At 45.4% G+C, this 14,556-nt stretch overlaps 1 protein-coding gene across 1 annotated transcript in view; it reads right to left on the reverse strand.

Annotated features, from left to right (window-relative positions):
- SREBF2 (sterol regulatory element binding transcription factor 2) overlaps window positions 1-6,099 on the reverse strand; it is a 90,898-nt gene extending 84,799 nt beyond the window's left edge. The window contains exon 1 of the mRNA XM_082264879.1: window positions 5,891-6,099. Coding sequence (XP_082121005.1) covers window positions 5,891-5,972 — 82 coding nt within the window. The 5' untranslated portion in view covers window positions 5,973-6,099. The remainder of the gene's footprint in view (window positions 1-5,890) is intronic.
- Between the last annotated feature and the right edge of the window lie 8,457 nt (window positions 6,100-14,556).

Here is a 14,556-nt window from a genome sequence, read left to right on the forward strand (position 1 = left end):
AAGCCGACCTCCATCCCAGGACACCGGGGGCACACCTGTCATTGGATTAGGGCTGCAACTAACGATTAATTTGTCTGTCGACTAATCTATCGATTATTTTTACGATTAGTCGACTAATCTAATGATTATTTTTATTTTATTTTTTTTGCTTAATTGAGTGTTTTTTTTGATTAGCTAATTAATCCTGTAATTAATACAGAGACCTCTTTATTTTCTGATTAGCAAGGGATTTCACAAGCGGATCCCTTGTTGAAATGCAGATCAGAGGTTGCCCGTGTGAAAGGGGCCTTAGAGGCTTTGGGGGACCCTGCACACAGTTGCAGGGGAGCTTCTAGAGCAAGAAATAAGCTATTCTAGCTTGTTGCTTTGCTTTCAGGCCTCCTTCACATGGTCATAAAGTGGTGTTAATGCCTTAAGGTGATAAACCTTCTGTGCTGCAGGTTCCCCCATTTTCTCACGAGTCCGATCCAGCAATGTGCATGAGCGCAGGGGCTCTAGCTGCTCCCTCTACTCATTGGACAGATTGATAGCAGCAGGAGCCATTGATCCAGTGATGTGGGGGGTGGACCAAAGTACCGCTGTCTGTCATTGGATGCAGCAGGGGATCTCGGGAACAAGCCTGCACGGGTACCCCCATGGAAGGCTTTCTGTGGGGGCACCTGAGGAGGGCCCCGGAGTGTCAGTAGTGCATCCCAGAAGAGGATCAGGGCTGCTCTGCAATCATTTTGCACAGAGCAGGTAAGTATAAGCATGTTTTGTTGTTTTTTATATAAAGAGGGTTTACAACTCTGTTAAGCTTATTTCGGTCTTTCAGGTGGCAGACAACAGATGCAGCTTGGATCAGTGCTGCAGCCATCTGGGGGCAGTATGATTTTTTTTTTGAAAAAAAACACACTTTTTTTTTTTTTTTTTAATTTACCCAATCACTCTGGTATCCAACTCAAGACAGGTACTTGCTCTACATAGTTAGTAGATTGTACAACCTCCTTCAAGTTCGTTACAGTGCGGTTGTACAGTCAGGTTGTATGTTATGTAGTCAGCTTTTTGGAGGATGCATGGCCCAGGTGATTGTTACATCTGCTCCAATGTCAACATGCTGCGTTGAAAATTGTAGTGGAACAATGACTGGCGTTGCCATGGGAAATGGTCAGCTTCCAGATCTCTGCAGTGATGAGTGGATGGGGTCATGTGCTGCTTTTGTTAGGTGGGTGTGTCCGGGCGGTGGGTGTGTCGCCTAGCGATGTGTTGCCATCTCCACTAGTGGGCGGGGCTGGTAGGATATCTGCGGTCCAGCTCTGTGAATGGACGCTCACCGGGGACTGGGTACCCTCTCCGGGTGGGCTTCACGCTGATGTCCGGCAGCTCTCATTGGCCTGTGGCTGCGGAAGGGGCGGGCTGCGGGTTTTGGCCGTGACATCATTGGCTGCGCCGCTGTGGTTTGAGAGCTGGGATCTCGCGGAGGATGCGACCGAGTCTATTGTGACAGCTGGGGCTTCCAGGGCCTCCCCACCCGCCTACCTACAGGTATTGCTCTGATCTGGCAAGCTGCGCGGTCCTCTAAAGTGGCGCTGCGGCCGGCCAGGGGGCGTGTGACGTCACGTGTTGACGCGCCGATGCCTTTCACGCACGTCAATGATTTTTTGTAGTCCACTACATCGACTAGTCGTTGCAGCCCTACATTGGATGCATGCGAACCACACCGCCCCTCAGCACCACACGATTTGGGGACCCTCATCCTGAGCTCCTGTTTGTCGATGCTGGATTTCTTTTATGCAAGTGTCTCAGAATAAATTTTGCTCTTACTTTTACCAATTCCTGACCTGTCGCCCTTGTTTTTTCCTGTTCTGAGTAGAACCTGTCCTGTTAAACTGCTGTATGGTCTTGGCCACTGTGCTGCAGCTCAGTTTCAGGGTCTTGGCAATCTTCTTATAGCCTAGGCCATCTTTGTGTAGAGCAACAATTCTTTTTTTCAGATCCTCAAATTTTTTGTGAAGAATCAACAAAGAGTTCTTTGCCATGAGGTGCCATGTCGAACTTCCAGTGACCAGTAAGAGAGTGAGAGCGATAGCACCAAATTTAACACACCTACTCCCCATTCACACCTGAGACCTTGTAACACTAACAAGTCACATGACACCGGGGAGGGAACATGGGTAATTGGGCCCAATTTGGACATTTTCACTTAGGGGTGTACTCACTTTTGTTGCCAGCGGTTTAGACATTAATGGTTGTGTGTTGAGTTATTTTGAGGGGACAGCAAATTTACACTGTTATACAAGCTGTACACTCACTACTTTACATTGTAGCAAAGTGTCATTTCTTCAGTGTTGTCACATGAAAAGATATAATAAAATATTTACAAAAATGTTAGGAGTGCACTCACTTTTGTGAGATACTGTAATTGACCCTGTTATATATGTGGGACAGGGACCTTATATTGTAAGCAATTTGAGGACAGGGATTGATGTGCATGTACAATACGTAAAGTGATGTGTAAATTGCTGCCGCCAAATAAATGGCTGTAATAACAACCACCACATAAAAAGCCAGTGAAACCTTTCTCTATTATACTCTAAAATCACTAATGACATACTCCCCTACCAGCCCAGCAAATTTCCTCATGTGACAACCAATTTGAACTGCACCCACCTTAGTGAGTCACCTTCCCGGCTTATGAATGAAACTACTGACGTCTTTTCTGCTCCTATAAATAGTTTCAATACAAAGCGCTAAAGAATATTTGAAAGTCGTCTATCATCTAAGCCTACTTTTATAGATGCATGATCTATTACAAATTGGAAGAGTTAGAAATAGTGGGAATTTAACCAATGTCACATGCTAATCACATTCCAGGAACATCTTACATCACACACAGCCTTCAAGCTCTGGGACGTCACACAGCCTGCAATCTTTAGCCCCAATTCACACTCACTGTTTTCTAGCGTAAGGAAAACAAGCCCAATCCCATACTTTTACATTGTCCCTGTTCACATTTGAGCCCAATCCCATACTTTTACATTGTCCCTGTTCACATTTGAGCCCAATCCCATACTTTTACATTGTCCCTGTTCACATTTGAGCCCAATCCCATACTTCTACATGAATAGGTACATGAGCTACATCTGAAGCATAATTGGGCATTTTTGACAAGAGTGACTAAAATAGGAGTGCATGTTTTTCAGGTGCTTCCCTAATAAAAGCCTAGGAGGCCAATTCTGCACCCGAACAAAGCTCATAAATAGCACTACACCCCTAAAAACACATCAAACAGAGGTCTCAAAATGAGGGCTTAGGGTAAACAATAAAATCTCACATTTGTTGGTTGAACTGGATGGACTTGTGTCTTTTCAGCCAGATTAACTATGTAATTAAATGCCAAGATATTGTTGATGGCAGCAGAGTTTATATTAATGCATATACACATATTTATGCCTAATACAAGCACACTGCACAGCTGCGCTGTAAATGAAAGCCTAGATCAATATCAGACTAGATCTCAGCTCTAAGCATGCCCCGATCTACAGATTCTAAATACATAGACCAGCATCATCATCAAGTTCAGGGATAGCAGGCTGCTGCCATCAACATCCGTTGTTTGGAATCAAAGCCTTATTTTTCTTCCATTAAAAAAATGGATCCTAAGGAAAATGGATGTAAATCGGTTAGGGTTGCACCGATATGGTTAACGAACATGGTGCATATTTGCAAGAAAATAGTATCGTTGTCAATACTAAACATTTGCACTCGTAGCAATGCTCAGACACCAGAAACCGATACCTTTGTGGTGTAATTTGAGCCCATACAAAATGAATAGCCTCAAATCGCACTGCAAAGAATCATATGCTATGCGATTCCTTTCCTAACCACATGTGGTTTCCCCCACCACTCCTGTGTGAAACCAGGCTTGCCATAGTGACTTCAGCCTGGGTTCACACAGGAGCAGTGAGGGAAACTGAATTCGATTCGGACAGGAATCGCACAGCATTCCTGTTCAAATCGCATATGGTTCTTTAAAGTATGATTTGAGCCCATTCATTTTGTATGTGCTCAAATCACACCGCAATGGTATTGGTACTTCATATCGGCGAGAACGTGACTGAAAGTGTATCCGTACTTGTATTCACCAGTACAAAAAACTGTATTGGTGCAACTCTATAAATGGGTAAACAGTCTGGATTTGCATGAAAAAATGGCTCCAGGACTCGAGTGGTTAAGGACGCTAGCTGGAGGATGCAAAAAAAAGATGACAAAATGATGTTTTTTTCTTTGGAAATATACGACTGAACTGATGAAACAAAGAGTCCACATAAGTCAAAGGGGCCTTAAAGCGGAGTTCTGCCCCCTTAAAAAAAATTTAAAGTCAGCAGCTAAAAAAAAACTGACTTTTAAATAGTAACGTAACGTAGTTATGTATTGGCTCTCGGGTGCCGCCGCCATCCAGGGTAAAGGAACCCGGCAGTGAAGTCTTTCAGCTTCACTGCTGGTTCCCTACTGTGCATGCGCAAAACGCGCTGCGCTTTGTAATTGGCCCAGCGGCGGAGGAAAAAAGGAGGGGGCTGAAATTCCGAGGGACAGGGAGTGGGGAAGGGTACCTGTCAAAAACCAGTACCCCTTCCCCCGACCTCCTAAAAAGGTGCTAAATGGGGCACCGGAGATGGGGGAAGCAGATCAGCGGAGTTGCACTTTTGAGTGGAAGCCCGCTTTAAGCTCACCACACACACTACAATCTGATTGTACAATCTCCCTTAGATCTCCCAATAACTATATAGTAGAAGGGCCTGCCTGATTGGACACAGATCAGTTGGATAGTTTAGGCCACCGGTTTTCAATGTTTAAACTAAAGGGGGGGGGGGGCTAAAAAGCAGTTGCTGTCATCACCAAAGAGCTCCACGTTATGTTCGATATTTAGGCTTTAGGTAGATCCTATTTCGGTAGATTCTCAGCTTTAGGTAGATCCTATTTAGATAGATCCTCCTATTTAGATAGATCCTCCTATTTAGATAGATCCTCATATTTAGGTAGATTCTAAGCTTTAGAAAAAACGTAAAGTCCTTCTTGTTAGGGCAGAGTATACCTATATGGTGACCCCCCAGGGCCGGTTCACATTTGTGCATTTTACCAGGGTTTTTTTATTTTTTAATACTAGAAAATCTATCCTAGTCCATAGCAGCAATATTGATACCGGATTGGCTCAGACAGAATACAGTAAAGGAAATGTAAAAAGGTGGCTCCTGGAGGAGAAGCGTGTATGACCTAGAAATACAAAGTGCATTGCAATCTAATGGTTTAAAAAGGGATTTGAAGCAGAAAGAAAGAATAAAGTGAAGTCAGACGAGCCCATCCCCCATAGACGGCTGTACAGCGCATACAATACATGGCGCCCTGTGCTCATTCTATGAGGTTTTAGTGGGAGGGGATAGCTGGGTGATAAGTACATGACAGATACCATGGATGCCCAGTCATATGTCCCCATCAGTCACCACCCTGATTCCTCCGCTATGGAATTGTATTGGAACTGTATGGTTTGCCTTTTATGTTGTAAAGTTCTGTGCAAAGGCTTAGCATTATATAATAATTATTGAACTGTATAGAACACACCATTTCATTAAAGTGGAAGAAAGCTGCAGATTGTATTAGTGCATCACACAGCTGTGACCAGGCCGATGCTCACCATACACACTACAATCTGATTGTACAACTTCATTTAGGATCTACCATCCAGTATGCACCCTGCCTGGTTGGAAAGTTTCATATCCCATGGTGTTGGTACAATCAGACAGTATGGTGTATGGGGACATTGGACACGTGCCCCCCCAGAGGCTCCATACTACCACAGAGCTGTGCTTTCCCCCATGACTCAGTCTGGAAAGTTCTCCCATCCCTCGCTCACCATCAATATCCCCGAGGGTCAGCTCATCGCCCAGCTCCGTTAAGGTCTCCATGTTCTCCATGCTCAGCTCGCCTGCTTCCATACAGGAGCTGGAAGGCCAGCAGAACACACGCCGCCCGCGCTGGGAGCAGCTCCTTCCTCCCGGTCCTTGTCACTCTCTCCGACTCACCGACCTGTCACTAACCAAAGAGACGCCATGTTCCCCCAGCACCGCCCAAAACCAGCGCTGACGTCAAGGAGTTGCGGGTCAAGCCTCGCTCTGGCCCCTGGAAATTCAGCGAATTGCAGCAGCGGGAACGGGGTCTGAGTGGTTTCCCCTCCCATTATTCTGAACACGCCCCCGTCCGTGTGGGAAGCCCCGCCCGGAACTCTTGTAATAGCGCGTGCTGGTTGTTTTGTTGTCAATGAGACCAGGTCCCGTCGTCCAATGGCAGCGCTTGGCATGCCGTGGTGTGATACGACGTCAGAGATCAGGGGATGTGAATTTGCATACGAGACTGGCTCTGTATAGAAAAGCCCTAGCGACGCCTTCTACACACGGCCGAGTGACAGCTGGAGTTAACCTGTTGTATGCTAGCCGTGCGGGTCTCTGTGCTACCCACACATATCATTACAGATCAGCTAACACAATATTTGATGCTGAAGTTCACTGCTTGCCTTGCTGACGCCTATGTACTGAGAATAATAATAAACACGTGTAGCCAGGTACCCGCTGATGTAAATGGCTAAGGAACATTGGGGGCAGATCAGGGCACAGCATCTCCCCTTACCTGCTGGATTTATATACACCGCTCAATAAAGGAACATTTGCCAATCAGAGTATAGCATCAAGTCAATTAAACTCCTGCAGTATTGATCTAGTCAGTTAAAGCGGAGTTCCACCCACATTTTCAACTTAAAGCCGAGTTCCGGCCATCCACTTCCTATTTCATAGTTGCCAACATTTAAAAAAAATGTCCAGGGACACTTTGAAGCACAGCTATCAATTACCACACCCACTTCCCTGAAGCTCCGCCCACTCTGCATAATTAATCTCGTCTATTTATCAGATTATAGGGTCTACTCAATATAGAGAGAATTACAGAAAATTAAAAAGGGAATTTCAAAATTAAGGCCAAAGTAGCAGAGTTGGAATAATTCTCCCATTCAGCTGCACTACTTCTGTATAACATTTATGGGCAGCCCAATTACCAGGCGCTTCCAGGGACAATATAAATTACCTGGGACAGGCTTCTATTTGCAGAGACTGTCCCAGGAAAAAAGGGACAGTTGGCAAGTATGCTATTTGTCACCTGAAAAAGAAATGGGAAGTTACGATTTTTTTTTTTTTTTTTTACTTACCTTGTAATTGCAGAAAAAAATACTCACCTTTCTTCCACTTCCTCCCTTGGCCGCGCGGCCCGCGCTGTCACCTCCGCTTTGCAATGATTCCTGGGAGCTGAAGGTCATCGCTCCCAGGAATCAATGCGCCTGCACCGGCCCCAACGTCAGTTCCGGTGCAGGCGCCGTCATACCTTGCTAAAGAGCTTCTGGGCATGCCCAGAAGCTGTGCAGGGATGACGCTGCGGCCCCGGAAGTGACGGCGGGGCTGGCGCAGTGCATCGTGGGACCAAAGAGGACGCAGAAGAGGATCGCGCTGGCTTCAAGCTGCCCACACCTGAGATGGCAGCGCTGGAGAAGAAATTTTAAAAGTGAGTATTTCTTCTTGCAGGTAAGTGCGAACCGAGACAGATCAGAGGCTAGCCATTGTGGAATGTACTAGCCCTGACTGTCCCGGGGGTATGTTCATTAAAAAAAATTTTTTGTGGACGGAACTCCGCTTTAAGAGATTTCAGCAGTGATATGGTTTGTAAAAATGAATTGGGCTATCATTTTTTTTTTTTTTTTTTGATCACTTACATTATTTTAGAGCATTGTTTGCCCCACTTCCTCCTTCTGCGGCCACGGCCACGGACGTCACTTCCGGTTTCGCATTGCGTCCTGGGAGATGTGTGTCATCAATCCCAGGAGGCAATGGGCATGGCCGGCCGCTCCTCTAAATCTACAGCGCATGCGCAAGATTGCGATCGGCATTCTGGGTAGCCAGCTTGCAGGGAAATCAGGAAGCTGCGAACACAGAGGCTTCAGACGCCCACACCGGAGATGGCCGTGCTCTGCAATCATTTTTAAAAGTAAGAAATTATCTAGAATCAAGTACTGTACTGTAATCTGAGAATAGTGTTAATGTAATTGGCGATATATTAGTATTAAAGGGGTATTTTTATTTAGAAAAAAGTATTTTCGGACGGAACTCCGCTTTAAGTAGCAGAAGGGTTTGTTAATTTCATTAACACCAACGCAGCTAAAACTGATTAACAACAAGGGCACCCAATGAAATGACCTCCAAAACAGAATGGTTTTAGAGGTGGTGGCCATTGAAAAATGTTCGCCTACTCATCTTTTATGACTGTTATTCACTAGTAATTTTGCATTTGGCTAGGGTCAGTGTCACTACTGATAGCAGGAGGCGATACCTGGACCCTATAGAGGTTGCGCAGGCATTCCAACTCCTCCAGGATAGAACATGAATACGTGCCATTGCCAGAAGGTTTGCTGTGTCTCCCAGCACAGTCTCAAGAGCATGGAGGAGATTCCAGGAGACAGGCAGTTACTCTAGGAGAGCTGGACCTGGCCAAAAAAGGTCCTTAACCCATTAGCAGGACAGGTATCTGCTAATTTGTGCACGGAGGAACAGGATGAGCACTGCCAGAGCCCTACAAAATGACCTCCCGTAGGCTACTGGTGTGAATGTCTCTGACCAATCAGAAACAGACTTTACCAGGGTGGCCTGAGGGCCCAACGTCTTCTAGTGGGCCCTGTGCTCACTGCCCAGCACCGTGAAGCTCAATTGGCATTTTCCACTAAACACCAGAATTTGCAGGTCCTCCAATGGCGCCCTGTGCTTTTAACAGATGAGAGCAGATTCACCCTGAGCACATGTGACAGACGTGAAAGAGTCTGGAGAAGCCGTGGGGAACGTCATGGTGCCTGTAACATTGTTTAGCATGACTGGTTTGGTGTTGGGTCAGTGATGGTCTGGGGAGGAAAATCAATGGAGGAACGCACAGACCTCTTCAGGCTAGACAATGGCAACATGACTGCCATTAGGAATTGGGATTAGATCCTTGGACCCATTGTCAGACTCTATGCTTGTGCAGGGGGTCCTGGGTTCCTCCTGGTGCACGACAATGCCCGGCCTCATGTGGCGAGAGTATGCAGCCAGTTCCTAAAGGATGAAGAAATTGATACATTGAATGGCCCCTGCACTCTCTTGACATAAATCCAATAGAACACCTCTGGGGCATCATGTTTTGGTCCATCTGATGCTACCAAGTTGCACCTCAGTCTGTTCAGGAGCTCAGTGATACCCTGGTCCAGATCTGGGAGGAAATACCCCAGGACACCATCCATTGTCTCATTAGAAGCTTGTCCCGATGTTGTCTGGCATGTATACCAGCACGTGTGGGCCATACAAACTACTGAGTGCCATTTTGAGGTAAAGAAAAGACAGGTGTTCCCAATAAAGCAGACTCTATATTAGCCCCAAGATGTCCGTATATATGCATAGGATACACCAAAAATGGGACTTTCAAGGTAAGGTTCACTTGGCTAAAGATAAACAACACAAGTATTGACATTTGTGAATATACACTGCCTGTATTTCAAAAATCGCTCATTGACTATGATTATAAAATTGTTAAACACTGAATCTTTTTCTTTATTATTTTTCACAGTGGCGCGGTTATGATGTATGCTTGAATCACTAGGCTGGGTTATGATCCTCCATTTAGTGACAGATGCTCGGGCGCCAAGCCGGGGTTGGTGAGTTGAGGCCGTTTTCCATCTATACTGCCTCCTCCCATGTTGGTCCCCGAGTCCGCCCCTCTTTGGGCGGATGTATGGCGATCCTGTCCTTTCACTCCGCCTCTTCCCCTGGCGGATGCGCGGGACGGGGTTGTAAAATGGCGCCCGCACCGGAAGTGATCGTTCAAGGTCGGTTAGGACCGCATCACTTCCGGTGGGACCAGATATTTATTGCGGGACGGTACCAGCAGGTCACGACTACGGTGGCGTTGCCTGCTGGACCGCAACTACATATGCTTTGACACTGTAACATGTAAGTATCACTATTGGAAGCCTGCCACTGCAGCGGACATTTTGGATAACTATCTCCTTCACTTGCTGTGGATTGCACTTAATGCCTGGTACTGTTCATTTCCGGGCATGCTGGTCTCTGTATTTCCATTCTCGAAACTATCTTACCACCTTTGAAACACTCAAATGGAGGTCTTTTTTCTCCTATACTCATGCACTTTAATTCTGTGATACTAGCACAATTCTATGTAGTCACAATGTTAATTTTTCCTCACATTTTGGTCCTTCCTTGCCGGGTAGTAACCTTAATGATACTCTCAAAGCACTTCTTATCTTATCATTTAGCGTTCCAATCTGTGTCCGCTTCACTGTTTGGCAATTGTTACAAATACTTTTGGTCTGATGAATGGTGGCATATACCTTTTTGCCACCCTAAACCATATTAGTCATATACTGCGTGCCAATTTGTTTTCTTTTCTCTTTCTTTTTGATTTCAAGGAGGCAGCGATTTGGATTGCCCTTATTGCTGGCCATATTATTAAACTACCGCTATCCAGCAATTTTCGGTCAAGCTTCTGCCACATTAGGAGGACATATTTAGCTGGATTAGTCCAGGAGTGTGAGCACTCCCTAGATGAACGCATACATCATGCCACTGTTTGGTGATTTACCTATCATGCCCTGGATTGTATAGTTGGTGAGTGTCTGATAGACATCTCTAAATTTATAACTATTGTCTAATAATTTTTTCTACATTGTATAAACAAAGTCTTAATTGAATATATACATGAAATTTATAATATGTCATTTATATTTAGAACCTATTCGGAGGTCACCAGTTTCTATGGTCCCTGAGGAAGCCCACAAAATGGCGGCGAAACATGTTAGACCTGTGTGACCCTGCGACTATAGGATATGGTTCTCAAATCCATGTTTTTATTATATTAACTTGCATATCTGTATTGATGCTCTGCATCTTATTTGGATGAAAAATCCTTTTGTGTCATTTATGTATCAATAAAATTACTGTATTTTACTATTTTTTGTTTTGTGTTATGACTATTTATCTTTTGCCAAGTGAACCTTACCTTGAAAGTCCCATTTTTGGTGTATCCTATGCATATATACGGACATCTTGGGGCTAATATAGAGTCCGCTATATTGGGAACACCTGTCTTTTCTTTACCTTATATATATCAGGGATGTGGTGAGAGTTCTCTTGGCTTATAGGCATTATGGAGAATGGCACTAACACTATTTCTACTGAGTGCCATTTTGAGTTGCTGCAATCAAATTTCAGCAAAATGGACTAGCCTGCTGCATCACTTTTTTTTCACTTTGATTTTCGGGGTGTCTTTGAATTTAGCCATCTGTAGGGTGATAATTTTCATTGAACAATGTGGCATCCTTTCATTTCTAGCACATTACCCACTCCATATCAGTATAGATATCCAGCATGATATTTTTCCACATTGAGATCTGATGTGTTTTTAAAGTGTTCCTTTAATTTTTTTGAGCAGTGTAGAAACTACTCATTCTTCCATCACATCATTCATTCAATAAAAGGCCTTATACTAAATGTTTTTGGGAGCATAGTGTCATGTTATGCTATAACAGAAAAACTTACCTTCTATTAAGATACAGGCTAGAGTGTAGGGGAATTAAGTCATCTGTCTGCTGCAGGCAGGGGAATAATTTTTTGTTGCACCCAGTGATCCATCCCTCAGACTGTTCAGTGTAACACAAGTCATCTGCAGCAGGAGGACTGAGCTGTATAAGGTCCATACACAAAGCCAAGAATAGAAGATTATTTAACAAGCGAGATTGTGTAAGCTCAGACATTGGCAGATGCAGGCTCCCTAACAAGCAGATACCATGCAGAAGCTGTCATAGTTAGTAGTAATAATGCTTCTAAATGTAGCACCCTCTAGCTAGTGTACTAGGTGTAAATTGCTTAGATGTTTGTGTAGGCAAATTGGCTTGGCTGAGAGCCAGGCCTGGGTTGTGAATCTGGATCAGGGTTTAATGACTCAAGGAGGCTGTGTGACTTATCCTGACAGCTCTTTCTGGTGCCTCCCCTGTTCTCTGGAACATTGGAGAATGTTCTAGACATAGTGAATGGAAGCTGGGAGGGCTGTCATGCATATTTATGAGGGCCTCAGCCAATCCCCAGCAAATAGGCTGGCAGGGGGAACTCACCTCACAAATAGGCATGAGTCATGCCAGCAGGGGCAGTCGGTGAAAGATGGAGATAGAGTGCGGAGTAGGTTGCCTATGGCCCTTGAGGGTGCCCCCTAGTGTGGGGGGGGGGGGTGACTTTGGGCCCGGGGGATTGAGTGCTGGAAGGATCACCAAAACACACAGAGGAAACCCTTCCTAGATGCAGAAGAGCAGGTCAGAACATCTGGGAGATCTCCTGAGAGTCAGCCAGGTGGGCTGGTGAGTATCAGTCTGGAGGATGTAGAGAGAGTTTTAGTCAGGAGGACTGGGGGGGGGGGGGAGACGTTAGCCTGGAGGGCTAGAGAGGCTAGAAAGGGGCAACTGCAGCCAGGTGGGCTGGCAGTGCCTTAAGCGGTGGTGTTGGGACCAGTAGCCACAGTAGGAATGTAAGCTGGACACTAAACTTTTCCTACACATCCAAGGGGTTTCAGCTTCCTGCCTTAAGAGGCTATTGCTCTAATCTGACTGAGGATTTATCAGATCTTTACAGCGTGCCAGCTGAGTTCTACAAGCAAGTGAGTGCTGAAGGAAGAAGTTGAGTGTATATAGAGACTGTATATAGGAAGAGTTGTTCTGAAGTCAAGTGGGCATCTCAATCTCCAATCCCTATCCAAGTTATTATCCCTCAATAAAACAAAAAACAACCAAAGTCATGGACTGTTCTTTGACTCTCAGTACCTGTGGAAATTTATTGCGCCTGGCTGTGCAGGGTGGGGGATCCCATTCTACGTGCGGCTCCATAGGGGGTGCGCTACATAAATATGATCGTCTTAAACAGCTGGAGGTTGCTGGCCTCAGCAAACACCCAAACCCCCCATTTAACCACTTCCGCCCCGCCCACAGTACATTTACTGCGGCACTCTGCCACTGCTGGGCAAAGCGACGTAGCCCTACGCCGCTCGCTCAGGAGACTGTAGGGGGCGAGCGCACACCGCCGGCGCGCTCCCGCTCGTTACCTGGGGAGCCAGCGCGTGTGACCGGCGGCTCCGATGGCCGCCGGCCACTCGCGATCTCCCGTAGCAGAGAGAGAAGGACAGACGGCTGATGTAAACACAGCCGTCTGTCATTCTCCCTGAAGTGATCACAGAGGCTATGTGATCCTGCTATATAGGATCGCATGTTTCTGTGATTACTTCACAAGCCACGCCCCTAGGGATACATTTAACCCCTTGATCACCAGTACAGTTAACCCCTTCCCTGCCAATGTAATTTTTACAGTAACAGTGCACATTTTTAGCACTGATTACTGTAGTAATGTCACTGGTACCCCCCAAAAGTGTCAAAAATGTCAGTCAGGGGTCCAATCTGTCCACCGCAATGTCGCAGTCCCGCAAAAAAAATCGCAGATTGCCGATATTACTCGTAGTACCGTAGTTAGTAAACGCAATAACTTTTGCGCAAACCAATCAAAATATGCTTATTGCGATTTTTTTTAACCAAAAATATGTAGCAGAAAACAAATTGGCCTAAAATGTTAAAACATTTAGATTTTTACTTTTTTTTTGAGAATTTCATATAAAAAAATGTGAAAAATATTGTTATTTTTTCAAAATTGCAGCTCTTTTTTTGTTTATAGCGCAAAAAATAAAAATCGGTGATCAACTACCACCAAAAGAAAGCTCTGTTTGTGGGAAAAAATTACATCAATTTCATATGGGTACAGTGTCGCACGACCGCGCAATTGTCTGTTAAAGTCACGCAGTGCCGAATCGCAAAATAGGGCCTGGTCATTGTGCAGCCAAATCCTCCGGGGCTAAAGTGGTTAAATGCTGCTGAAAAGTACATCCCTCTAGAAATAGGGGTCAGAAAAACCAGATTACAAGCCTCAGTTCCTGCAAGAGATATGTGTAAGTAACCCATAGAAAAGTATGGGACCCCGGTGGCAGTGGATGATCTGCAGAACAGTTTTTCACCACTTCCCGCAAACTGACGCACCTGTAAGTCGGTTTAAAGAAGTGGTTGTACGGGGGTTATGCCTGAAGCTGCAGGCAACACCCAGTACCATTTTTTTGGGCCGGCGGTTGGCTTTCTAGTGGTAGCAACCGATGCGGCTCAGCAGCCAATGGGTTGTTATCCTTGTCACCAGACGTCCCCCCCCCCCCACCGCCTTCCGCCGTTCTACCCGGTGTACGTCTCACCGGGAGACCCGAGAAACCAGCTGAAAGATTTGGCTTTGATCGGTTCTCTGGTCATTTATCCCGGAAGTGACATTATGACGTCACTTCTGGTTTACGCAGCTGCAAACGGCACCAATTTAAAAAAACTGTCAGTATTCAAAAATGCCAATTTCTGCGTTTTCAATACTTTGAAGT

The sequence above is a fragment of the Pelophylax lessonae genome, assembly GCF_965119305.1.
Source record: "Pelophylax lessonae genome assembly, chromosome: 8".
Lineage (NCBI taxonomy): Eukaryota > Metazoa > Chordata > Amphibia > Anura > Ranidae > Pelophylax > Pelophylax lessonae.